At 39.7% G+C, this 27,657-nt stretch overlaps 1 protein-coding gene across 1 annotated transcript in view; it reads right to left on the bottom strand.

The window, feature by feature from the left end:
• Nucleotides 1-27,657, bottom strand: part of LOC126336594 (uncharacterized transporter slc-17.2-like) — a 1,359,524-nt gene that overhangs the window by 347,880 nt on the left and 983,987 nt on the right. Inside the window, exon 4 of the mRNA XM_050000458.1 lies at nucleotides 26,338-26,562. Within this exon, the coding sequence (XP_049856415.1) occupies nucleotides 26,338-26,562 (225 nt within the window). The remainder of the gene's footprint in view (nucleotides 1-26,337; nucleotides 26,563-27,657) is intronic.

Raw genomic sequence — 27,657 nt, 5'->3', positions numbered from 1 at the left:
ATAATTGCAGTTCATCTCAATGGCTGTAGTTTAAATTACTTGAAGAAATATATCTGTAAATAACCGAAAAGTTGAGTTATTGAAAGTGTCTGTAATTTTAGGACTGTCTTTGATCAGCTGATTATCTTGTTGATGGTTAAACTTTTGTTATATTTTCACTTTCCTGACAGTCTTGTAAAAAATTTATGGGACAATACCCTGTGATCATTCATGTCCCTTGATGTTTGCTTTGCGTGATATTCTAATTTATAGCCCAGGCCTTAAGATCATTTAATCTGCCTAAATAGCTTAATATTTTAAGATAACAGTCCTCAAAGTGGCACATGACCATGTAACAGAATACATTATTTTTTTCATTAACGCCAGATGTGTTTATGTAAATATTTCCAGTCGATGCTTCGCAAAAACATCATGAGACCTCTATGTGTCCTCCATTTACCAGTCTTGCAATCCAGTTAGAAGCATAACTTTGCAATCTTGAGATTTCCGTAAAAATAGCAATTCTGTGCATGAACTATATGAGGAAGAGAGAGAGAGAGAGAGAGAGAGAGAGAGAGAGAGAGAGGATATATGGAATGGCAAGGGACTTACGTGCAGCTCTAGAACATGTATGCCTTAAAATTTTTAAATGAAAATCTCCGCCTTAAAAGCAGTGCGTTAAAAAGTTTAATTCGTGGATTAACAAAAATTGGTATACGGACGCCAGTTACAAAAATGCCACATATGTATGACTATTTAATCTGCTTTTGCTGATTTCACTGCTACAAGTTCTTTCTGACACGCGAAACTTCTTTTCTTTGGCTCTCCCTCTTCACAAGTGTCGTCCCTCTTTGGCGAAAAACAGTAATCAGCCATCATATTAGCATTTAATCCCCCCTGGTATTTGTTTTCCATCTCCTCCATGTCCTGGTAGAACCCGTTCTCCTTGTTCTTCACTGACGTCGTCAATGTTCTTAGGCAAAATCAATATGTGAATCTAGAAAATGAAGCTTCACGCCGGCCTTATGTCCGAACGGTTCAAGGCGCTTCAGTCAGGAACCGCGCTGCTTCTGCGGTCGCAGGCTCGAATCCTGCCTCGGGCATGGATGTATGTGATGTCTTTAGGTTAGTTGGGTTTAAGTAGTTCTAAGTCTAGGGTACTGATGACCTCAGACGTTAAGTCCCATACTGCTTAGAGCCATTTGAACCATCTGAAGCTTTACACTCATGTTACACTCTGATTTTATTAAATCCTGAAACTTCCTTTAAACCATGGTTATATAGTTTGAATGTTTGTTGTTGCCTAAAACGTTAGCCACTACTTCTTTAAACGAAACACAAGATTTTTCCCGCTGGATTTATTGTACATTGAAACAAATTGTCTTTCATTAAATCTCTGATCTGCACTTCAACGAAATTCCCTTCCTTAAGTTTCTCATAATATACTATCGGAAATCTTGTTACCAACATCAGGAAGCAGTGGTTTACTAAACTGTATCATTAATTCAAGCTCTATGTGAAGAGGAGGTAATAGTATCTTGCTTGGTTAAATACCTCCTTCGTTTGTTATATTCTGTGAACTGCGTTGGAGGCTATTTCTTTCGGGACCAGTTAGTTGCTCTCAAATGCTTGTCCTTGGCTTGGCTGCCTCACTCATAAATGAAAAACGGCATTTTTGTGTACCGGATTGGTGACCCGAGTAACCCAACTACTTTCAAATCCCCACACACTGTCCAAGAACGTTTTCCACAGTTCACGTTTTCCAACACAGCTTTGAGACTGTCATGTGTTTCCTTTCGGTGTATTGAATCGGCAACAGGTATTAAGCCAAACAGATTTCCGTTATGTAAAGGTACTCATTTCAGGCTACATTTTGACGAGTATATATACAATTTCCATAGACCTTGACCACAAGTCATGTTAAAAAATTCAATAAACTCTCAATATCACAACAAAAAACCGTTGTCTTCTCCTTTAAAGAATTTAATTAATTCCTTTTCTCTGTTCCTGCACTAATAGAATGATAACCCGGGAAGCGAAATAGGTCATATCCAAGTAAGTAATTAAATCATTTACTTCGTTTTGACTAAGTAATTACGACGCAGAATCTTCTTCCGCTTTGTAATAATCGCAGTCAGCGCATTCATTTTCCGAGATGCTCTCGTGTTGCAAGTCCTTAAGAACTGTAGGCAGAAATCGAACAGAAAAAGATTCGCTATGCCTAACTGCTCACTAGACCGAAGAAATGTTAGGATATTTTATATCCTTCTTACGTTTTGTGTTATGACCTATACCTTTAACCATGAAAAAATAACCATCATATACATGATTTTGCTCCTCCTTCCAAAGCATGGGAATGTGAAAAGGCACTGGTTTCCTCTTCCCATTTTGCCATAGTTCCAGTATCTCAATACACAAATTGCATATCTTGTTCGGTGCCCAGCTTTTGCCTTGACTACCAAGCCAAGTATAAGTAGTAGATAAGGACGACCATACGGTAGTTTGTAGGGGAGAGGGGCTGGATCTGGGATTGTGGAGTACTTTTAATATTTTTGAAGTTTCATGGTGACTTATAAACAGCCATTAAAGTTTCAATTCCGACCTGTTAAAAACCTATACCGACTTTTAAATCATATTTTCGAAAGAAAAACACTTAACTTCACTACACGTTTACTATTTCCTATGATCTGGAGGGGGCTCAGGCCTCTCCTTATCCCTAGACATCGGTACCCTTGGTAGTAAACGTTTTTCACGAAACTATTAATACCCTGTTTTTGCTTAGCAATTATGTAACTACCACAAACATGCAAAAAACGTATGAGTTATTCGAACATTTGCAGGAACTCATGTCTAAGGAATTGCAAAAGAATATTTAACAGCACCAGTATAACCCGATGAGACTATAGCATGTCAACAACGAATTAAAGTTTCCCGCCTAATAGCAAAATAGGTGTGACAAGTGTGGCCGGCTACTCCCATCTTACTAAAATAAAATTTGCCTTACTTACAATAAAATTTCTCTCTATGGAGCTTAGATTCGGTTTAAATGAAAAATGAATTTCTTGATTTGTGAAAAACTGTAGGTGATGGGGAAAAAAACTAGTAACAGATCTGAAATCAGCGCAAGAAACTCCTTCGGTAACAACGAAAGTTACATAAATATCAAAAATAATGCTGCGTAGTGTTATTTATTTAGTCTTAAAAGGTGATGATAATCCTCTGAAACGGGTGATGTGCGTAAATAAAGAGCGCTGTAGGCAGTTGTTGCATTGTATAACAACATAAGCAAGTAAAACACGACCTGATGAGGTAAGCAGAATATGTTAGCGTTTGACGAGCTTAAGCGAGAACTACTGTACGGAAAAACCTTGACTGGCAGGCTAAATATGGGGAATTGTATTCTACGTCATGCGGAGCTAGTTTCCATGCTTCAGTGAGCGAATCCAAGAATTTCGTATTATGCATACAAGCAGAGTATGTCGATCAAGGCATCAATGCATACGACCAAAAAATCTTAGGTTTCAAGTGATGAAGAGAGCAAAAAACAGATTCAATAGCGAATAGAAACGTACTGCCTTATGATAACTTCTGCAAATTTCAGGGATACTCGGCCTACGTTTAGCAGTAAGAGCTCTTCATTATTGCTCCGTATCTTTTTATGTACGGCTAGCTGTTACCTGCTGCTTCGCCCGCATATCGGTAGTTTTGTTATGATGAACGATGGTGAATAAGTAAACTAGTAATTTTACGAGATGTCTGTGTATACAGTGGTGTAGAGACGTATCTATAAAAAATGTGTGCAGTGCTGTGTTTAGGTGCACAATGAATGTGTTTCTATTATTTTGCTGTATGTCGAATCTTAAAACGTGCATCACATTTACTAATTATATTTAAAAATTTCCTCGATTCATTACATTCGTACAGACGTAGAGTTTTTAGGCGATTCTCTGGCTTGCCTAGTACTGAATGTGTGATTCTGCCATCAGAGCAACACGTACCAACCGTTTCTTCCTTGCATTTTAATGTGTTTTGGTGCTTACATCTTTAATCCACCCCATTGTGACGAATTAAGATTGTTAGTTTATAGATCATAATCAAATTTCAGCCTCGCCGAAAGCCTCCCACGTTCCATACGTAAAGGTCCGACTCTCTGTTTGTTTTACAGGCTTTAAATGAGTTTTTTCGTGAGTATTCAAGTGTCTTGGAAACTGTCAGAGATGGGTGACGCTCAGCGTATAAGATGCGAGAAGCTTGTGATTGACCTAATATCTGCGTACCTCTTAAGGCCGCCTAACATTCTGCATCCAAGTTCCGGCGGACATGAAATTGCTGTGAGGCTTGTCGGATTCGAGTAACTTCCGCAGCTTAAGCTCTCTTAGAACTATGCGCTAGATCAGACTTACGTTTGCTAGGCGTACAGTAATAGTTTTGAATAAGGTTTTAGGGATTACCGTCCGGTTTTATTGTTGTATCTCAACCAAAACTCTCCAGCTAAGCCACATGATGTACGAAATCAATATCATAAACCACGCGCCGAGTAACATTGTATTCGCACTATCACGGAATACTCTATAGACACCAAGAGTCGCCCACCATCGCGCCAGCGTCGTCTGCGTGCCACAGAACTAGATACAACTTTCCAAAGTAGTCTGTGGCCTTCCCCAGGGATTAAGCACCCCCGATAACACATACCATCGGAATAGTTATATAGTGTGAAAGGCTTTTATGACTATTTTCACACTATTTACATAACACATAAATGATGCAAATCTATCTGCATTCTATACAGGCTGTGATATACATAGTCAACCACAAAGAAGAAAACCAGCGGAAGACATCAACGATTTCGATTTCTAGCCATACACTTCCCCCCTCCTTCCCCCACAAATGCCACACCAGCAGCTACAGTAAAAAACAATGGACAGTTCTAGGTTAATCTAGTTTAAGACTGTTTATTTTTAAGTAACGTTTCTCTATGTATGCATGTATGTATAAACGCCTGAAGATGAACAGAATATGTTCGAAACGCGTTGCATTATATTAGATTAAGCATAAAATATAAAGTGACTGGCAGCAGAAACTTGAAATAAATAATTATCCCACACAGTCACGGTTCACAAACATAGCCATTATGGCTGAAAATAATTATGATTCCATCGGAATAGGTTCAGCGGTAGAGTCACGAAAACATAACGGAGTGAGTTACTTTCGCAATTAATTATATTGGTATTAGTACGGAAGTACGGATTAAAGACGCTGAGAATTAAATAAGCATCGTATTGATTACGCTGAAACATATTACGTAGAACAAATCAACCAATGAAAACATTTTCAGAAATATGATAAGGTTCAGAAGGGGAAGAGTAAATAGCTTTTTTAGAGAGCAATTATTTTTCCATTATTCACACTATATTCTTCAAATCAATAATATGTTGTACTACACAATTTCTAAAGCAGCCTACATTCTTCTTCGATATTCAATGTGTCTCCATACAGAATTTTGTCAAAATCGGTTAAGTGGTTTAGTGAGAAAGCGTAAAAGACAGAGTTACTCTTGCGTTCATAATATTGGTACAGATTTTATCAGTCAATAGTGAGAAAATCCTTAAATCTGTTATCACTTTACCATAAATTTCGAAGAACTGACAGTATTTCGAATGAATGAAGAGAGCTGAAGAATAATAGTTTTTTGGAGAATTTCGCTGAGGTCCTACAATTTAACTGACCGACTACCTGATCACTGAAGTTCCTATATTGTATATCGACTTTTATTTTCATGGCACAAGTGTGATAATGACGTAATTCTGGTTATTATGATCACCAATGAACAATACTCTATGAGTGTCTAGAGTAAGATGAGGTAATTAAATAAATTAAGGGAGACTATTAGTGTTATACATTGATCAATGGTGCTCATGACTATTTCAGCTACTACACTGAACTTATATTTCTTGCATGTATCTTCCTCTTTGATACAGCATAGTTACAATTTTTTTCTTTGCATTTCACTTAAATATATTGCGTTAATTTAAGTCTATATATGTGATACCTGTGTGTTTTTATTAGTGAATTGAACTTTAATTACTCATCGTTAATTATTGTCCAGTAACACATGACTACTATTCATGTTGTATATAAAGTTCCACAGCTTACAGCTACACATGTTGTGTTTCATTAATTCTGTAGTTCGATAGTAGCTATTAGACATGAGGACACAGCAATGCAGTATTTGATATCTACACGATGTAATATCTGAGGTCTAAGTGAGATACTGTCCAAGTTCTAGGTCATGAAGAACCTGAGGTACAGGTTATATGGTGCTTATGGCCTAGCAAATCAATTCCTGAGGTCTAGGTTGTGCAATAGCCAATGTGTACTTTGCATTCCTTCAGATACAGATATATATCTAGTTATTGAAATTTTTATATATTTATCTTGTTTTGTACATGTACATGAATAAAATTTCTTATATTCATTGAGAAGGCTAATATTATTTACTCTTGATGAAACTTCATATTCTATGTTATATTGACATGATAATATATTATGATCATGTATAGTACAAACCGATTACTAGGAGATGAAATTTGCAGTGTAAAGTATCTATATTTCCCATATTTATGTAATTACTGTGATGTACTTGTATCAGTAGTGGTCATTTATTTCTGCTTATATTAGTAAATTAACTATGACATAGTTAGTTCTTCACATAAAATTTTCTATAGACAGTTATTATCAATACATTTTAATTGAAATGTTTCAATGGATTAAGTTATTTAGATTTTAGAGAGATGTATTCTTGTCTTTTTTATCTACGTAAAATAATTATACATAAGAGGCTGTCTTTGGTAGCTATTTTTCAGTGTATCATTTCTTCCCAAAGTATGTCTTCATGCTACTAACAACAGAGATGCAATGTAAATATTATGTTCTTTTAAAGATAGATCTTTATAATCTATATTTTGTTGGTTGTTGACAGTATATTTTTGTATATAATACAAACTGATCACTAAATGATGTGTTGTAAGGTACCTAGTTTTCACATGTAGACATAAGTTCATTGATGTACTCAGATCAACATATATATATATATATATATATATATATATATATATATATATATATATATATATATTGCCCTTGTGTCACTATCTTGATGATATTTCTGTTTGGTTACTGTGAATTTTCTACATTTTTTAACAGAGTGAAAATTACATTAGTGTTAGTGCAGAGTGATGTAAAAATTTATCGAAATATACGCAACTTTACCTGAACATCTAAGCATAGATGTTTGGAATCAGTAGAAATACTTCACTAAACTCCCAAAGTTCGTAGTTTTAGCATTATAAAAGAATGAGGACCAAACAAGCGTACTGTATTTATTATTTTGTGTATCTAAGGAATCATCTTAAAGAAAATTTATTTTCCGAAATAAATAACAAAGAAAGGATCGTTGTCTTGTATGAGAATTGCGATCTGTGCAGTATCTGCAACTTTTCCTTCAAAATCTGTCCAGAAAGAATTCATACTATTTTGTACATGTGATTTCAATTCCAATATGACACAGTCATGATTAATAGGCTGTAACAATGATTCTTAATGTTCCACAGGTTGCTTGTCGGACCTGGCGGTATAGCAGAAAAGCCTATACTTGGAGATCGAGAGGTTGTGGAATAATGATTCTATTCCTGTTACACTGTTCATTCTATCCAGGAGATCCTGTAATTCTTTTTCACTTTCACTGAGAATAGCAATGTCATCAGCGAACCTTTTCACTGATATTCTTTGACCCTGAATCTTCTGATTCACTACCTTAATGTTCAATGGTGCGTAGCCAACTGTCTAAAAATGTTTGTTTTCATACTTGCTCCACAGATGTTTCCGCTTTGGGTAACAACCTCCATAGATATGCATTTTCCTTCAGTGATCACTGCCTTTCGCTCCATTTACGTCACCATCATTATCGTTATTTTCAGTTTTTTGCAGCGTCCTGTAGGACAGCAAGAGCATTGCACTTCATTACAATCGCCGCTTGGACGAACAGTCACCGACGGTTGTGTCGTGTCCATCGCGTCGTTGAAAGAAAGTTTCGCTCACTGCAGCCACTGACAGCTTACGTCGCTGCTTCGTCACTACGAGGACTTGCATCATTGTTTTTTACGCATTTGCGTGTCCAGTGTCGAGAATGAAGTGGGGCAGTTATCTTTCAGGCGGGGAGAAGAGAGCGGTGCCAATGTCATCAGCGAATCTTACCATTGATACCCTTTCACTCTCAGTTTTAATCCCACTCTTGAACGTTTCTTTTATTTGCTTCATTGCTTCTTCGGCTGAACAGTAGGACGAAAGCTGCATCCCTCTTTTACATCCTTTTTAATCCGAGCACTTCGTTTTTGATGTTATTGTTCCTGCTTGGTTCTTGTACATACTATATATAAACCATCTTTCCCTACAGCTCGCTCCTATTCTTTTAAGAATTTCGAACATCTTTCCCTGTTTATTCTGTCAAATGTTTTTTCACGTCGACATATCCTGTAAGCGTGTCTTGATTTGTCTTCAGTCTTCCTTCCATTATTAAACACGATATCAGAACAGCCTCCCTGGTGCCATTAACTCTCCTTACGCTAAACGTATAGTCGGCTAACGGGTCCTTAGTTTTCTTATCCGTTGTTCTGTATATTATTCTTGTCAGGAACTTATATGCATGAGCTGTTAAGTTGATTGTGCGATAGTTCTCACAGTTGTCGATCACTGTGAACTTCGAAACTGTTTAGATGGTAGTTTTTAGGAATTCTGATGGTACGTCGCCAGTCTCATATACTCTACACACCAAATTGAACAGTGGTTTGGTTGGTACTTACCCCAATGATTTTAGGAATGTTATCTATTCCTTCTGCCTTATATGATCTCAAGCGGTGTTACATTCTGAATGTAATAATGGATTCCCTTTATCTTCACATCGACTGCCATGTCTTCTTCTATCACATCGCAAGACTAGTCGCTTCCCTCATAGAGGCCTTCAATGCATTCTTTTCACCTACCCGCTCTCTCCTCTAGGTTAAAAAGTACAATTACCACTCCTTGCTTTTAGTTTCGCTGAAGGTTGGTTTGAATTTGTTATATACTGAGTCAGTCCCTTCGACGATTACTTCTTTAATAGCTTCTTCACTTATTTCCTGCTGCCATTTAGACTTGGGCCCTTGGCTTACGTGCACTTCCTGCTTATTTCATTCCTAAGAGATTTATTTTGCTGTATTCCTGTCTGTCCTTGAGCATATTTGTGCTTCCTTCTTTTGCCGGTCACTTGAAGTATTTCTTCTGTTATCGAGCTGTAGTATTACTTTTTAATTAGTAGTATTTATTTTGCTTTTAAAATTATTTTCGACACTTCAGAGATTTCGTATTTCATCCTGTCTTATAGTTTCATCTGTGTGTACTTATGGATGTATTTGTTGACGTTGTAAGAAGGCTGTTTAGGTTTTCTTATTGGTAACGCCACGTAGCGCTCTGTATGAAAAATCACTGGCTGTGCCGTGTGCAGTCTGTGGCTGGTTAGCATTGTTGTCTGCCATTGTAGTGTTGGGCAGCGGCAGCTGGATGCTAACAGCGCGTAGCGTTGTGCAGTTGGAGGTGAGCCGCCAGCAGTGGTGGACGTGGGGAGAGAGATGGCGGAGTTTTGAAAGTTGTAAGAATTGATGTCATGAACTGATATATATATATATATATATATATTATGATTATTAAGGTAAATACATTGTTTGTTCTCTATTAAAATCTTTCATTTGCTGACTCTGTTTATCAGTAGTTAGTGCCTTCAGTAGTTTGAATCTTTTATTTAGCTGGCAGTAGTGGCGCTCGCTGTATTGCAGTATCTTGAGTAACGAAGATTTTTGTGCGGTAAGTGATTTGTGAAAGGTATAGGTTAATGTTAGTCAGGGCCATTCTTTTGTAGGGATTTTTGAAAGTCAGATTGCGTTGCGCCAAAAATATTGTGTGTCAGTTTAAGCACAATAATTTTTCTAAGAGGACGTTTCATATGTCGACCCTTAGCTGAGGATACCTCACTAGAATCTTCTGATTTTTTCTTGTAGTTTGTGTAATAAGTGTAGATTTTGTTTATTGCTAGCGCGTAATTGTAGAGAGAATCTCCTTTGTAGTAGTAGTCTTTCATTGTTGTACAGTAAAACAGTTGTGGCATGCATGTAGATTTGCACCAAGTATTTCGCAGCTGCGCTTGCAATTAACTAGATATTATTTTCAGTGCTATGTTAATGTGTTCTCTTATTTTTGCTCTTCAAATTGTGCTTTTATGTGTTATCGTGTGAAATATCGTGACAATAATGGCGTGTGAAAAACGTAACACTAGGCTCCAAAGTAAACTGAGAAATAATAGTGACGACGAGCGTCGCTTATCAGCACCAATGTGTAGTGAATTACCAGCATTCGAAGTAGTAATTTGGTAATTGTGCATAGGGAAATGGAGCGGGTGGCAAATAATGGTGTAGACAATGAAAGAAGTAGTGAACAGGGAACAATTATCGATCGATCAGTCGGCAACAGCTCGCCTTAGGAATCCGAAATGACAGAACACAATATTGCAAATACTGTAGACTTAGGTTATGGGTCCTCACCGTTTTCTCAAATGAGTCAAGACACATTTTCTGCCTGTCAAAATGTAAATGTTGCCGGTGAAAATGCACTGCCAAAAAGCATAGAAAAACAGATTCCAGACACTAATACATTATTATTGCAATTAATGCAAGAAATGGAACAAAATCAGAAACAAATGGGGCAAAATCTTCAAAAGTTAGACACAATGGAACAAAATCTTCGGAAGTTAGACACCACACTTGAACAAACACGTGAACATTTAACTACTGAGTTACATAACATTGAATCGAAATGTCAAAAAGTCTGTAATGACGTAAAAACACAAATTTGTTAGCATTTCCAACCTATTTTTTGGCGGCATGAAAATGCATTACAGAATCACGAAGCAGCCATAAAAGAACTGCAAACAATTGTTCATGAAAATCATGAGACCTTGCAAGTTAAAATTGACTCATTTGCATCTACCGATTCGGTTACGCAACTTGCAAAAACTCAAGAAAACTTAAAGGACACAGTAGATACTCTGAAAATTGGTTCAGAAAGACACATGGAGGACATTAGTTCATTATCAGAGAAAGAAGTTCAACTTTCGGATCAGCTAAATAATTTATCTACGAAGGTTGATGATAATCTGAATGACACAAAACCGGTAGTCTTTAATGACACAGAAGAGTTCGAACAAATTAGGAAATTCAAACAAAATCAGAATCAAATTAATAAGCAACACCAAAGAGAAATCCGGGAAGTACAAGATCAGCTGACACAGGTAATACAAGAATTACGTATTTCAGAGGACACTCGCACTCCAATACGGGAAGAGGGACATAAAAATACGGAACTGCCACAAAATAATAACACGGGGCACTTTGGAGATTATGAAAGAAATTGGCAAAGTACACCGAATTTTGAGATGGAACCGCCGAAACGACGTAACAATGACCCCGACATGCGACCCGCCGACACGATGATTTTGACTATAAGCTGTTCATTACTACACGCAAATTCAAAACATTTAAGAATTCTGGCAACGACATTCATCCACAAGCGTGGCTTCATCAATTCTCTCATTGTTCCCCCCCCCCCCCCCCCAACTGGTCATTAGAGCACAGATTAGAATTTATGTGTGGCTATTTAGAGAATGAACCAGCTGTAAGAATGCGATCGGTCATTCACGATTGCCACAGTGAAGGAGAATTTTACCATGCCTTCCTCTCAAATATTTTGAAGACTTGTTACATAAGAATCAGTATCTTTAAAACCCATACAGCCCGTCAGAACTCATCCTCATTTGCTTAATCAAATTGCCTGAACATTTACGGCATATTGTTTTGGCAGGCCGTTGCAAAGACGACATTGAAGCTTTTCAGGGACTCTTACAAGAATTGGAAATTGACACTGACAATCGCGGAACGCAAAAACAGAAGCACAACAATTACAGGTCATATCCGTCGCAATTTCGCGATGAAAGAAATGACAACTGGACACGACAAGGCTATTCTCACAACACAAATCGTGAACAAAACAGACACCACCCGTATGACAACCGCTAGCAGAGTAATAGTTACAGAGACAGATCGTATTTCCGTAGCAATGAAAATGACAGAGACAATCATAGAAACAGACAATATGGCAACCAGAACTATTATTATTATCACGGGAGACAGAATAACTTCAGACGTAACGGTCCACCGCGCAGTTACGATTCAGGGAGAAATCTCCACCACGTGGCCGATAAGAAAGAAACTATGGAATCTACCGACAAAATGACAGACCTGAATTGCATCAGAACTGGCGGGATTCCTACAGGACAGGGCCCTCTCGGCAAGGTGAATTTGTAGAAGTTAGGTCTCCTAATCCCAATAACGACGCGCGCCAACAAAGAGACAGCAATGACTCGCACCGCAGGCGGCCGCGTGCGCCGGCTGGCTCAGAGAAAAATAACATAGACGCTAACCTTGAGAAAAATTCCAGTATTCTTTACCGACGTATACCGCATGATAATTGCGTTGAAACTGAAACTCTGCGTACTAGGAAGAGTAAAAGATTGCACCACATTTCACAGGTAAAACCGTTTATTGAGAGATAATCTGCTTTTTAACTTAGTCTTTGCCATAAAATTTTTCATTTCACGCTACTAGTACAATTTGTCACACTGAGAAACTGTTTACATGCAACAATGTTTTGAAGTTAAATATCCAGTCAAGAACCAAGAGAAGTTATTTAAACAGAAATTACGAATGCATTGTCATTGTGAATAGACGACACAGTGTTATTGTGTGTGTACATTCTTGCTTGTTAGTTGCACGATTACGTAACGACTATAAGGCTCACATACTTAGAACATTTACCAGTACTGCTAATGAGATTTTAATGCAACATTTTGGTTTACTTGAAAATACATTCTTTATTTGAAGTACATTCGGTGAGATTGAAGATGACTTAGCATTAGGTTTCTCTGATAGCTACACGATTATATGACGACGCTACTAATGTGTGACACAATTTACATTGTGCTTTTGCGTTGTATCTGTTTTATATCTGCACAGTTTTTCTGAATTCTTCTGGAAAGGAAAACATGTTTTAGTAGTAACTTTGTGGTATAGCTACAATGAGACAGCCTTTTCTGTAGCACAACAATACGTTATAGTACCGTACTTACTTCATCACGGCAATAAGCGTACTGACTACGATATCTATACGCAAAGCATTTCACTTTCCTTTATCATGAGGTAAGTACATTGACTTCTGCAGAACTTAGCTTTCGGAGCACAATAACTACGACACTTCCACAGAGATTGTCTTACAGCAAGGCGCACATATAGCGCTACAGGACACGCATTTGAGTGATGAAGTTTGTACTTAAACCATTTACTTTTCAACATATTTGAAATACAAAGAAAGTTTTCCGTGATACATTTCGTTCCATTGCTCTAATCTGTAACACCTGAGGGTATAATTACATTAATCCTCAGGGGGGTACACGCTTACTTTGTGTACCATGTGTTTGGCAAGCACAAGGAGCCATAGCTAATGTGGTATTTGGTTATACAACTTTACACATCGGTGCCATATTTCTCTAACACAGAATTACACAGCTATCTGATTATTTGACAGAGAAACAAACATCTTTTTACTACGTCAGTGACACATATTTAAGCAATTACGCAGGTGGATAACTTCACACTTACGAAATTCTATTTCGTCTGTACTTTGTGAACTGTTCATATTTTTTCGGAACCATTGTGATACTACGAGAGGTTTGAATGATGTATTTGGTATGGGATCATGATTTTAAAGTACGTTTGAGGTAGATGACACTTTTAACATGAGCAGAGAATTTTTTTTAGGTTTTGAAAGTATTGGAGGAAGCTACGACGATTTTGAGATTTGGCTGAGGTTTTATGATGTTATGATGACGATGTGTATTACGCTGTTGCGGTATGTTTATGATCAATAAGCTGATGCTATATGAGTTATTTGATTATGCTACGTATCTTTGTGATGAAATATTGAAGAAGTGTCGACGAATAATGTAAGGAATAATGAGTACTGGTTAGGGACTCTGGTTTATGAAAAAGGTGGTTGGAAACCAAGAATCGTACTTTAAGAGTTATGAAATGTATGTAAATGCGTGAATGTATTACAATGCCGACAGAACTTTTTTGGACACTGTTATATCAAAAGGATTTTGTTTCTACAGATTTGTAACGCAAGTTCTTGACCTGTGAAATTTTTTATATGAGACTGCCACTGTAGCGGAGACTGGTGTCGTAAATATTTCGGTAAGACAGTTAAGTGACCACCTGCACGTAATGCGTCGTGGGCACCCAGCTGGGCGACAGCCACCGGGAAACAAGCCATTAGTGTGTGCCTTTCAGAGGCACAGGTGAAAAAAAAGGGAGGCCATTATCCTCGCTATTGACAGTCCTTTGTAGAAAGCACCGCAAATACGATACGCTTATTTCTTGGAAACATTCTTACATCTGCACACCTGATTATGACAAGTGCCTTTCTACAAGAGTTGAGAGAATTTGTACTAACTTATGAAATGTCGCATGACTATTGAATGATATTTTTATGCTTTGTACATAGTTGCTTATTTGATTTGATATCTGTTTTCCAGCTGTGTTGCAGCATTGGTTTTATAAAATAAAATTAAATGCATATTGGTTTTATAAAATAAAATTAAATGCATTTGCTAATGTGAACACCTTCTGTCAACAGATCTATTAAATAATTATTTTATGATCCACATTCTTCGAAAAAGGAGCTCTTGGAATGGAAAGAGGAATGAGAAGCGACTAATAACAGTAACTGTATATATAATTTTCTTTTCAAGTACTTGGTAATTTGTTGTAGCATTAGTTTTTGTGGTGCACCACTTTAATTACGTAGATATTATGATGTGAATAGACATTGTCCTTATCTGCGTTGTTGTCTTTAGTGTAACATTTTTTCTGCTTGAGCTTTGTCATGTTTAGGTATAAGTTATAGCATTTGCTGCTGCTGTTTGCCATGCATAGTGCTACTGAATGTCACTTTGTATTACTAGGTTAAGCCAATTTTATAAATGATTTATTTTTCTTGTTTGCTGCGCATTACCTTATATTAGTTGTAATATTTCTGCCTTTTTTGCCAATTTCCATTTTTTATCATTGCTGTTTGTGTTAATTGTTTTGTGCTGCTGCATTGCCTCGTCCCTTAGTTTAGCATCTGAGCTCAGTAGATTTAAGCTAGCTTAAGAGGGGGTAGCCTATATAAAAGAATGAGTTGCGATGAATTGGAAGAAATGCACTGAGAGGTTCTACGAAAAATGTACAGAAAGCAGGTATAGGTAGGATTCTCTTGGAAATAAATGATGAGGTAAGATACTGGAAAATAAATGATGAGGTAGGAAATATGTAAACATATAAATACAGAAAGCATGCTTTGATAGGACTTTTTTGGTGGATACAAATGTTGAGATATGACGAAAGATTTACAGAATGAAGTTTTGGGTTGGACTGCAGTACCAAATGTTACATTGAAAACAAACCCTGTCCTTTCCTTGTGTTATCCCACTATGTGTTTGTGTATTTATGTTCTACCGGTCTTTATATGTTTATCTGATAAGACTTATGTTGCAGAATTTTTGTAATACTAAGCTACATTCACTATGATGAGGAATACTGTTATCCTCAAATATAATTTGCATTATAACATGTTATTTACTTTGTAAAGATGTTTACACATTATTTATTCTGTTTTGTTCTAATGCTCATGTGTGAAGTTGATGTTTCAAAAGTTATTCTGATCTTTTATGTATGTACTTATGTCGTAATTTTTGTAACACTGATGTATTTGCTATTTCGATTCTTTTGTAAAGCCTGTACTACTGCAAATGTTATCTGTAATGTTATGTTCTTTAATGATATATTTTGTACCTTTGTTATTGTATTCTTATGTTATAAAATTGTAATTGACACCAGTTCATCAAATTAAGTAACTTGAAAATTACATTTCACTGCACAAATTTCTGTTGGCCATAGTATATGGACAATATGTGAGAAGTAGGGACTGATAGTGTTTGCACATGTGTTAATAATTCAGTAAGGGACCGGATAACAGAATTGCTGGTTCTAAGGACATTTCAAAAACTATTTTTGTGAGTGCACAAGTAGTGGTTATGGACTTGCTATATTATCTGCAAAACTCTTCAGTGGTGATTGTGCGCCTGCACAGTCAAACAGATGGCTGCTGGCCATCTCTACAAGGACTACAGTGGGTCTACACCTTTGATGACCCACCAATACCATTATTTCTACAAGGACTGCAGTGGGTCTGCACCTCTTGTGGCCCACCAATACCGTAATCTCTACTGCCACTGCCCAAAACAATTTGTAAAATTTTTTTGTGGGGAGCATGGGGGCTATGTAAGTAGGCTGTTTAGGTTTTCTTATTGGTAACGCCGCTTAGCGCTCGGTATGAAAAATCACTGGCTGTGCCGTGTGCAGTCTGTGGCTGGTTAGCATTGTTGTCTGCCATTGTAGTGTTGGGCAGCGGCAGCTGGATGCTAACAGCGCGTAGAGTTGCGAAGTTGGAGGTGAGCCACCAGCAGTGGTGGACGTGGGGAGAGAGATGGCGGAGTTTTGAAATTTGTAAGAATTGATCTCATGAACTGATATATATTTTATGACTATTAAGGTAAATACATTGTTTGTTCTCTATTAAAATCTTTCATTTGCCGACTCTGCTTATCAGTAGTTAGTGCCTTCAGTAGTTTGAATCTTTTATTTAGCTGGCAGTAGTGGCGCTCGCTGTATTGCAGTATCTTGAGTAACGAAGATTTTTGTGAGGTAAGTGATTTGTGAAAGGTATAGGTTAATGTTAGTCAGGGCCATTCTTTTGTAGGGATTTTTGAAAGTCAGATTGCGTTGCGCCAAAAATATTGTGTGTCAGTTTAAGCACAGTCGTGTATAATTGTTCAAAGAGGACGTTTCACGTAGACCAGTCTTGTATTATTTTTCTAAGAGGTCGTTACAATGTACAACCTCTGTTTAATTTTGTTCTGCTCTGTTCCCACTCTGATTAGGTACAGCCGCATTGTCATCACTCTCTGTATGAATCAATATTAAAATGTACCTTAAGTGCTTGTAATATAGTCAGAGTTAACTTTTCTATGATTTTCATTTCTTAATTTCAACCCTCCATGTCACTTTGTTATTAATATTTTATGATTTATGTTTTTCAGACTATCACAGCTGGAAAAGAGGCGACGACGACCCATTGTTAGTGGACGTATATGGCCGAACACTTCTCGTGTTCAGTCATTAATTTCAAACCGCGTATATCGCTCCACATACCTGAGATCGGTGCGCCAATCATTTCATTTGGATCTTGCCGCAGTTTTCACGCGAGTGACGCAAAGAATGATTCGGCCCGCCGTCCACGAACAGTGATGTCGTTGTGCGACCTACATCAGTCGGACACAGGCCCCGCTTCATTCGAATTATTGATGGTGGTCCATGTTTTATTTTTTAATTTATACTAGCCGCTTCACGCCGAACTCGGCATGGAGGGTTGCAGTTTCATCGCTCTGTGCCGTCCGTGTTGCGGGCGACAACACGCGCGACTGCCATCTAATGACACTTTCCTCCTTTTTTATTAATTCGGAAGGCTAATTTACATTCTTGATTCCCCTTTAAGGCTAGGAAACGTGTCACAGCGTTTCTACGCAGTTACCTTTGTTGTACTTTTGTTTGTCCAACATCTGTGATTGCTCTTTTGTAGATGTCCACTCCTCTTCAACAAAAGTGCCTAGTCTGGTATTCCTCATCACCGTATCCACATCCCTAGCGAACTTCAAAAGTGGCTCCTCATTTCTCAGTATTTCAGTGGTCCGCTTCATTCCACATCGACTGTTCCACACGATTACCTTTAAGTTCAGTCTATTCTTTATCATTACTGAAGTGTGATCTGAAAATATAAATGCTGCTGGGTGCGCCGTGCAATCCAAAATAACTGATTTCCAAATCTCTGCCTCATCATGATCTAATCCTCTTGGAATCTTTCCATGTTTCCCTGTCTTTTCCGAGTATATCTCCTCTTCATCCTGTGATCCTTGAATATATACACAAAGGTGGCTCTAGAGCGTCGTACGACATAGTGCAACCCAGAACATCAACAACCCCTGAATAACACACTGCTGGAAATTGAAATAAGAACACTGTGAATTCATTGTCCCAGGAAGGGGAAACTTTATTGACACATTCCTGGGGTCAGATACATCACATGATCACACTGACAGAACCACAGGCACATAGACACAAGCAACAGAGCATGCACAATGTCGGCACTAGTACAGTGTATATCCACCTTTCGCAGCAATGCAGGCTGCTATTCTCCCATGGAGACGATCGTAGAGATGCTGGATGTAGTCCTTTGGAACGGCTTGCCATGCCATTTCCACCTGGCGCCTCAGTTGGACCAGCGTTCGTGCTGGACGTGCAGACCGCATGAGACGACGCTTCATCCAGTCCCAAACATGCTCAATGGGGGACAGATCCGGAGATCTTGCTGGCCAGGGTAGTTGACTTACACCTTCTAGAGCACGTTGGGTGGCACGGGATACATGCGGACGTGCATTGTCCTGTTGGAACAGCAAGTTCCATTGCCCGTCTAGAAATGGTAGAACGATGGGTTCGATGACGGTTTGGATGTACCGTGCACTATTCAGTGTCCCCTCGACGATCACCAGAGGTGTATGGCCAGTGTAGGAGATCGCTCCCCACACCATGATGCTGGGTGACGCCCTGTGTGCCTCGGTCGTATGCAGTCCTGATTGTGGCGCTCACCTGCACGGCGCCAAACACACATACGACCATCATTGGCACCAAGGCAGAAGCGACTCTCATCGCTGAAGACGACACGTCTCCATTCGTCCCTCCATTCACGCCTGTCGCGACACCACTGGAGGCGGGCTGCACGATGTTGGGGCGTGAGCGGAAGACGGCCTAACGGTGTGCGGGACCGTAGCCCAGCTTCATGGAGACGGTTGCGAATGGTCATCGCCGATACCCCAGGAGCAACAGTGTCCCTAATTTGCTGGGAAGTGGCGGTGCGGTCCCCTACGGCACTGCGTAGGATCCTACGGTCTTGGCGTGCATCCGTGCGTCGCTGCGGTCTGGTCCCAGGTCGACGGGCACGTGCGCCTTCCGCCGACCACTGGCGACAACATCGATGTACTGTGGAGACCTCACGCCCCATGTGTTGAACAATTCGGTGGTACGTCCACCCGGCCTCCCGCATGCCCACTATACGCCCTCGCTCAAAGTCCGTCAACTGCACATATGTTTCACGTCCACGCTGTCGCGGCATGCTACCAGTGTTAAAGACTGCAATGGAGCTCCGTATGCCACGGCAAACTGGCTGACACTGACGGCGGCGGTGCACAAATGCTGCGAAGCTAGCGCCATTCGACGGCCAACACCGCGGTTCCTGGTGTGTCCGCTGTGCCGTGCGTGTGATCATTGCTTGTACAGCCCTCTCGCAGTGTCCGGAGCAGGTATGGTGGGTCTGACACACCGGTGTCAATGTGTTCTTTTTTCCATTTCCAGGAGTGTATATATACACAAAGGTGGCTCTAGAGTGTGGTACGACATAGTGCAACCCAGAACACCGAAGAGAGAAAGGCGGCCCTAGAGAATGGCACCTCATCCTCAAGTCCAGAACACTCCACAATCAAAGAGCCCCTATAATCACAGTACTCAATAGATACCAAACAAATTTTATATTGTAGACATGTGGCATAACTCGTAAAACATTTTAAACTCTACCAGGCGAAGACAATAATGCGGAAATTAGTTGCAGAGTAATGAAAATTTTAGTAGCTTAAGGTTGTTTTACATCAAAATAGTTTTTACTAAGACTATTTAGCATGGCTTAAAGAACATTTCATCAATACTAGGGTACGAAGCGTACACAGACTCAACGCATCATTTATATACAAAATCGTGATTCTGAAATCTTGTTCACTCATGGATAAATTGTAAACTGGGACTGGGAAATGCTGAAAGTACTGAATGTCACAGTGTACGAAAATGGAAAGAAACCATGACAGTTTCAAATCATTTTGATCGAAGGAATGCAAATTATGATAGTTCCACATCATTTGTAACCTCTAACAGGGAAAGGGTGGTAACATGTAATAATTTTTGACAACACTTACACAATGAGAAATACAATTCCCTGTCTTTCACTTTAAGAAATTTGGACATGGCTAACAGGTTCACTCTTTATGTCAGCATTTAATTTTTTGGCGAGTGAAAGGTGAAAAATATTTGCAAGTACTGCAAGAGCATGTCGTTTGAATTCTAAACTTATACTTAATTTTTTTTATTTCAGTATGTTGCACAATACTTACTTTTAAGGGCTACTACACTCTTCAGCAATTACCCTGTATTCCGACTCGTCAGCTTTCACAGTCACAATTGTCTTCCTCTTTCTGATCTCTCTTCCTCATCATTCCAACCACTCCCACTCTTCATGTTAATCTCGACCATCTACACGTACTCTTTCCTGCCAGCGACCATTCCAGGATTGCTTTAGGCTGTCAACATTGCTCCATTTGCCGTAGATGGCCATGTCCCTGGAGAGCTCTATTCTAAATTCTTTGCATGACTGTTTCTTCCATATCTATTACCTCCTTAATTTCTTCATTTCTCCTCCGCTCTCTTCTCAGTATCCTGGCTCCCCTCATTCCATCAATGCCTGTAGCCAGCTTCTCTGCCACTTCCGCAGACTCGATCCTTCTGCATTGTATTGTTTGCAGATTCCTCTTCTTTGCATCTTTTGATATTTCCCAGATGCTATGTTCCTCATCTGCTTCACAGCGTCCCAGTTCCTTGCACCAGTACTATATCCCTTCAATCTCCTCTGTCTATTAGATATTCTGTTTCACTAATATTTATTCCAAGTCAGCCTCGTTCATATGCTTCCATTAATTCCTTCATCATAAATTTGACATCCTCTCTAGTTTCTGGTATCAGTATCTGATCATTGGCAAATAATAATAAGTAGAAAGTACCATGCTGCAAAGGAAAGCCCATACCTTCACATAACAGATCCCGTCTTTCCAATATACGAGAGTTATTCGGAAAGTAAGGAACGCTAGCTCTTGCGAAATGGAAACCACAGTGAAAATCTGATGAAGTTTTGCATAGGTGTGTTGGACAGTGTTTCTAATATGTCCATCGATCGCATTACGTCGTTCTTTATGGTTCTGAGCACACAGTGACCACATAAAGATACCTAGAACAATAGTGTGTCCACCAAGTACAAGGGCCTGGTAGAAATTTCGCCTGAAGCTATGCCACCAACATTACCCAACTGTTTTCTTCTTCAAGACAGTTCTCAGCCGCATTCTGCAGGGGCAATGAAGATGCTCCTGCATCGTTATCAGTTGGAAATGTTTGATTACCCACAATACAGCCCATGAGTGTCTCCCTCTACATTTCATCTCTGCTCACATTAACTGCTGGCTAAGTAGTATACGAGGACACTCTGCATTGTTGCTAAATTTATTCAAATGGCCACGATGACGTCATCCAAGATGGCGGCGTGTAGACTTGGCAACAGCGTATGACATCATTCAAGATGGCGGATTTTGGCGGCAAAATAGATCAATTGGATTATGTTCACTAACCTAACCCTCCAGAAGAAACTGGCGCCAAATTCAAATTCCAACAGTATAATGCATGCAAAACCGTACTTGTCTTTATTATTATTCATTATTATTCATTATCATTTATTATGATTTATTACTATTTATATCAAACACATGTGTATGCAATCCAACTGGCTTAGTTCCTATCTCAGCCACCAGGGAGCGCCGCCATGATGTCATTCAAGATGGTGGATTTTGGCAGGAAGAAAGCCGATTGGGCCACATCCGCTCAACTACCGTTATGACCTTAAATGCTCCTGCACATTCAGTCTTTGCTGAGCTGTCGTTGTCAAACCATCGTTATGTGTTCGATCATCAAGATGAATTTGCGTGATAGGGCAGCTTTCAATAGTTGCATTACATGTAGACATTCGAGGGAGGACTGTAGCCACAGTTCACTACATGAGGTATGGAAGCGTATGATAATGGAGGAGTGTCGGAGCAATAAGTACAAGAATTCCGTTCAGCAGATTTTGGCAATGCAGAGGGATTGAGTCTCGATGCATCCCATAACCAGCTTATGCTCATACGTATGCTCGAACTGCAGAGATATTAACCATCAAGCATTCTCTCTTCCAAAACGCAAGAGACATCCAGTTGATGTCAATTTCCTTCGCTCTACACATATTCATATGCTCTGTATGTACCATTGAAGACCATCCTGCAGTATGTGTTCTATCGATGAGTTATTGGTGTTTGACCACGATGAGTTTAACAGCGGTGTAGTTTGCAAGCATACAATATAGGACTGACTCCATAGCCTCATATATGTGGAATGGAAGCACTCATTAATTCTCGAACACATGAACAAAAATACTGTCCTCCAAATAAATTCTTTGCAGCAAGATGCTATAAAAATGCATTACCTATCTCATGGAAACATCTGCTACTGTTGGAACTGCTTGCCTTTTCTAAAGCATAGATATAAGCTCCCAGCCCACAAGAGATGGCTGTCTCTCATCCAGCAGAGCAAAGAACTGATCTAGTTCACGAGTTCACCGCTAGAGTAGACTTCGATAGGTCACGTGGTCACATCATTCAGCCAATAGGAGCACAGCATCATGATGCCGTAGATGGCTTGTATATAAGGAGGACTCAGCAGCTCCTCGACCTCTGTTCCAATCAGTGAGTCAAGATGAAGTGTCATTCGCCACAGCAGAATAGGAGAAAGAAGCAACAGTAAAGTAAGTCCCAAAATTATTACTATTATTAATAATATTATTATTATTTCTGTGCTGACGGCAGATTATGCGTATGAATATTCATCTTTGTCCTGTAGCTGCACACGTGAAGTCAACATCAGCAGGTTCCAACCTGTCCTGGTCCACTCACGTGGAGACCTCGGACTCGTCCACGCAGGATCCTGTAGTGGAGCTTCTCAGCATGCTGGAGCAGGAGAGCGATGTGTTAATGTCAGTGCTGGAGGCTACACTTGATGGAGCTTCACAGTAATCGGCTACTGGGCTCCTTCATATGCACCATCCATTGATCATTGCCCAAGAGACCTGCCGCTATCAGTGCAAGAACAGCAGGCTAACCGCTCTGGTGTGGATGTCATCAATGAGAAGTTACTGACCGCCAGTGCACCTCAACATTTACTCTTCACCTCAAGCTACGTGTTAACAGTCAGTGCTTCAAAACGTCTTCATGTAGGACATCAAGTTTCACAATATGGTAGACTGTCAACTGTTTTAGTGCTGGAAAATGTGCTCAAAAATATTAAAGTGAAATTTTCTGACTGCGAGTCCCATGAACTGTGTCGTGTAAAAACACAGATTAAGAAACATATGACTACTGAATATTATCCATCCCAATCCTACCAGGACATGTACTGCGGCACTCTAACTGTGAGTATTCTATTAATTTATGATGATGCTACACTAAGAATTAAAAATGCGGACGGTTAAAGTATATTCATGCAGCACTCGACTTTTGATAACTTGTTCAATGTAGACATGGCTGTAACTAGTACGATAGAGAGACTAAATAGATGGAGTCCATATGTTGAAGCAGTATACAGTGATATCATTAACTGGCTTCACACATGTAGCATCCACATAGAAGATATAGAACATCGTTTTAGTACTTGTATAACACCGGTGGCCAAGTCTTGTGCTATTCCTCGAATAGGTGTTGAAAATGTTGAAGTCAAATTTACTGATGGAATACCGGACTATTGCAATGCACCAATAACATTACGAGATAAACGTGCTAAATTTGATGCATACAAAAAGCAGCAGTTTTCCAAATACTGCACTTCTGCTGCACCGTTTAGAAAAGAATCAAGTATTTTTTCTCATGTTGATCATATTTGTAAAAAATTTAATAAATAAATATATTTATAATATTAAATTTGTGGTTGTGTTTTTGTTTGTCAAGACAAAATCTCTCCTACTTTAACCTATATGACACCCTTCCCTTTAAATATACCACTTGGAGTTCATTCTATCGTGTAGCCGTCGCAGCTCAGTTGGTAAGGTGACTACGCTATAGTGGCTACCCACACACATATTGTTTGTCATATAAAAGCCTACTTCATGACAGGATCTAGCACAGTAGGTATCATGACGGGCTGGATGAAACAACCTCGCTGCCGGGACTTTGTTGTAGGTGACTGGTCCTGTGATGATCACCAAGACCAGAAGACCAATAAGAATGAACCACTCCTTCCTGACAGCATACAAGCGATAACTGTAGGTCCTTCCAACTGTGGTAAGACATATGTCCTCATGGCTCTGTTAATGCACATGGATGGAGACCGCTTCGAGTACCTTTTCGTCTTCTCCAAAACACGCTTTCAACCCAAGTACCAGTTACTAAAGAAAGTATTAGATGGAGTAGATGGTGTAATGTACAGAGCATTCAGTGAAAACGACGACATACCCCCACCTGAGGAGGTAAAGCCTAACACTGTCTTCATATTTGACGATGTCGCTGTTGAAAAGCAAGATCAAATCCGTAAATATTTCTGCTTTGGCCTTCACATGGGTGTTGATGTATTTTATCTGAGTCAGACGTATTCCAGGATCCCAAAACAGTTGAGGGATACGTTAACCTCATTATAGCATTCAAACAAGACAATCTCAATTTAAATCATATTTACCGTGCTCACGTAGGGACTGACATGTCATGTAGTGAATTTGTAAAGATATGCGCTGATTGTTGGAACCACTCACAATACTGGCTTCTCGTTATTGATAAAACTCGCAAACTGAATGGCGGAAGGTATAGCCGGAACTTCCAAGACTTTCTCCATATATATAAACTTACGAAAATACCTTATCCCATCAGTTAACATTTCACCATGGACAAGTTAGTATGCATGGCGCACGCTCAGTCTGTGAGGTTAGGTGTGCAGAGACAGAATGCTCGCATATACACCGATATCAAATTTAACAAACTTGAGGCGAGACTCGTTAAAGTTGTAAGGGAATTACAGGACACTCAGAAACATCTTGCGATGAACTAGAACTGGATAGAGAACAGAATTATCGCAATTGAGCGGCAGATAGAAGCCGAGGCTGTTGTTATTGAAGAAGGTAGTGTAGGAAACAAGAAAAAGAAGAATAACAAAGCATATTAAAAACCAGGTGATATTCAGTGATCTGATTAGTATCCTTCGAGATGTCAGCAAAGCATAAAGTCATTCAGGCGCGCAAAGCAGTTCGACAATAATTACGTTTGCTGAAGTTGCGACATATCGATAGCGAGCAAACACTATAAGAAACTTTTAAACCTGTTACCGAATCTTTCACCAAGATGGCTTCGCGTGATAATGATCCAATACCAGAATTTACCAACCAGTATCCACCCGTTAAAATAGATAGAACATTTGGTGTCAGCAGGGAGAGACCGTACATGCTAGGCTCTCAAACTATAAGTTTATTCGATAGCACAATGCGCATCGGGGAAGAGAGTTTAAAAGAACGCTTGGCTTAATGAACCTAATCTTCCTAAAGCCATCAAAAAACTTAAAATACTCTTGACTGAACTGTATAAAAATCCTGACGGAATACTGAGAAAGCCTGAAAACTCTAAATACACTACCATTACACAACATTTACTCAATGAGCAAACTAAAAGTGTCGGTGAGGGTGTAGACTTCCAGCGTAAAGGAGTAAGCAATCAAGTCCCGCAGTATATATATTACGATGACCCAGATGAACTAATGGAGAGACCTCGACCAGTTTTTCCCTTCGTCTGTAAAGAATGCGTGTTAATATTTTGCAGCCGTGGCTTATTGAACTGATGGTTCGGTAATTTTCACATCTGTCAACACCTGCTTTCTTTGGGATTGGAATTATAATATTCTTGTTGAAGTCTGAGAGTATATCGCCTGTCTCAAGCATCTTGCTCACTGGATGGTAGAGTTTTGTTAGGAGTGGCTTTCAGAAGGCTGTCAGTAGTTGTAATGGAATGCTGTCTACTCCCGGGGCTATGTAATATAATATGAGAGGAGATAGCCCAGTCTCCTGCTGAAGCCTCTCAGCTTCTGGAGCGTTGTTGTATGTTGTAGGTGTGAGTAGAGCTAAGAGCAGAGGACTGACCACGGCGAAGCCCTGTGCGGCGCAGAGCAGCCAGTGGTAGGCGGTGAGCCAGGCGAGCGGCGTCAGCGGCTGCAGCAGGCCCGCGGCGAGCAGCGCGGCGCCAGCCACGCGGGACGGCCCCAGCCGCGAGGACAGCAGAGCCGCGGGCAGCGGAGACAGCGCGCCGCCGCACAGCCACGCCTCGCGCAGCCGCCACGCCGCGCGCTCCGGCTCCGACAGCGGCACCTGCAACGCAGACACCCAACCTGGGGCCACAAACTTCATCGTAACAGTAACCTTGACGTAAACAAACACAAACGCCGTCACTGGTCAGCAGCTGTAGCCCTTTCAGACCCACTCGCTACAAACGTGTACATTAACCCTAGGACACCCAAGCCTTTTTTTCTAACTTGGATGCCTAAGGGGAAGTTTCGGCGAGCCCACAGGTATTAAATAAGTTTACTGACGAAAAATTACTACTTTCAAAATGACTTATGTATTTTAACGAAGGCATCGATTTATAAATGTTGTCAATTGTTATAAATATTGGATTGAGTGAATGAAAAAGTGACATATTACAATACAAAATACAGATGTGTTCATATACAATAGACTACTCTGAGTCCTCAACTTCAAGGCAAGTGACACACTCCACAATTTTTTCTGAATGTTTATGACACTGTCTACAATACCGTTTTGGTTTACTTAGATTGTTGTACTACCGCTTCTTTTTTTTAGCTTTTCTTACACAAATATGGCACCGTCCTTTCCCTGCAGGAGGCTGACGTGCTTCTGTTCTCACTTTTTTGATTTTCCTTTGTTAGAATAGTCTCCATTGATTGAACAATTTGGTTAGATAACCTTCTTGCATTGGCACTTCTTTCTTCTACCTGCAGTTTCACTAGCTCCATCCCAGCTTGCAGAAGATAAAGTTTCCGTTTGTTGTGTTTCTTTTTTTCCATCTTGGATGTTGCTGGATGAATATGGTGGTTGCATTGATAGCACAGATGTCGATGAGAGAGTAAAATACAGATAGAGGCCATCTCTTTGTTCCCCTCTTGCAGGTGTACATATGCGCCATTTGATTAGTGGTATCAATTCCACCTTTAGTGGAATTATAATATGCATTTAGCTTGGTTTTATTCTTCTCCCCTCCAACAGTGCCTTTATCTTGGTGCATTGTTGACAACATCAGTAAGTTTTTACTTGGTTTCGTTTTTGCTGTGTAGGACACCAAAGTTACTGGAGGCCTACGTGTTGGGAACTGCACTAACTCACTGCAAGTTTACAAGATAAATAACAGCTGACATCAACAATCACTTCCTGTGAAAGTAAACCGAT

This window comes from Schistocerca gregaria, chromosome 2 (genome assembly GCF_023897955.1).
Source record: "Schistocerca gregaria isolate iqSchGreg1 chromosome 2, iqSchGreg1.2, whole genome shotgun sequence".
Classification (NCBI taxonomy): Eukaryota; Metazoa; Arthropoda; class Insecta; order Orthoptera; family Acrididae; genus Schistocerca; species Schistocerca gregaria.
The sequence above is the reverse complement of the archived record's forward strand: the minus strand, read 5'-3'. Positions and strand labels throughout refer to the sequence as shown.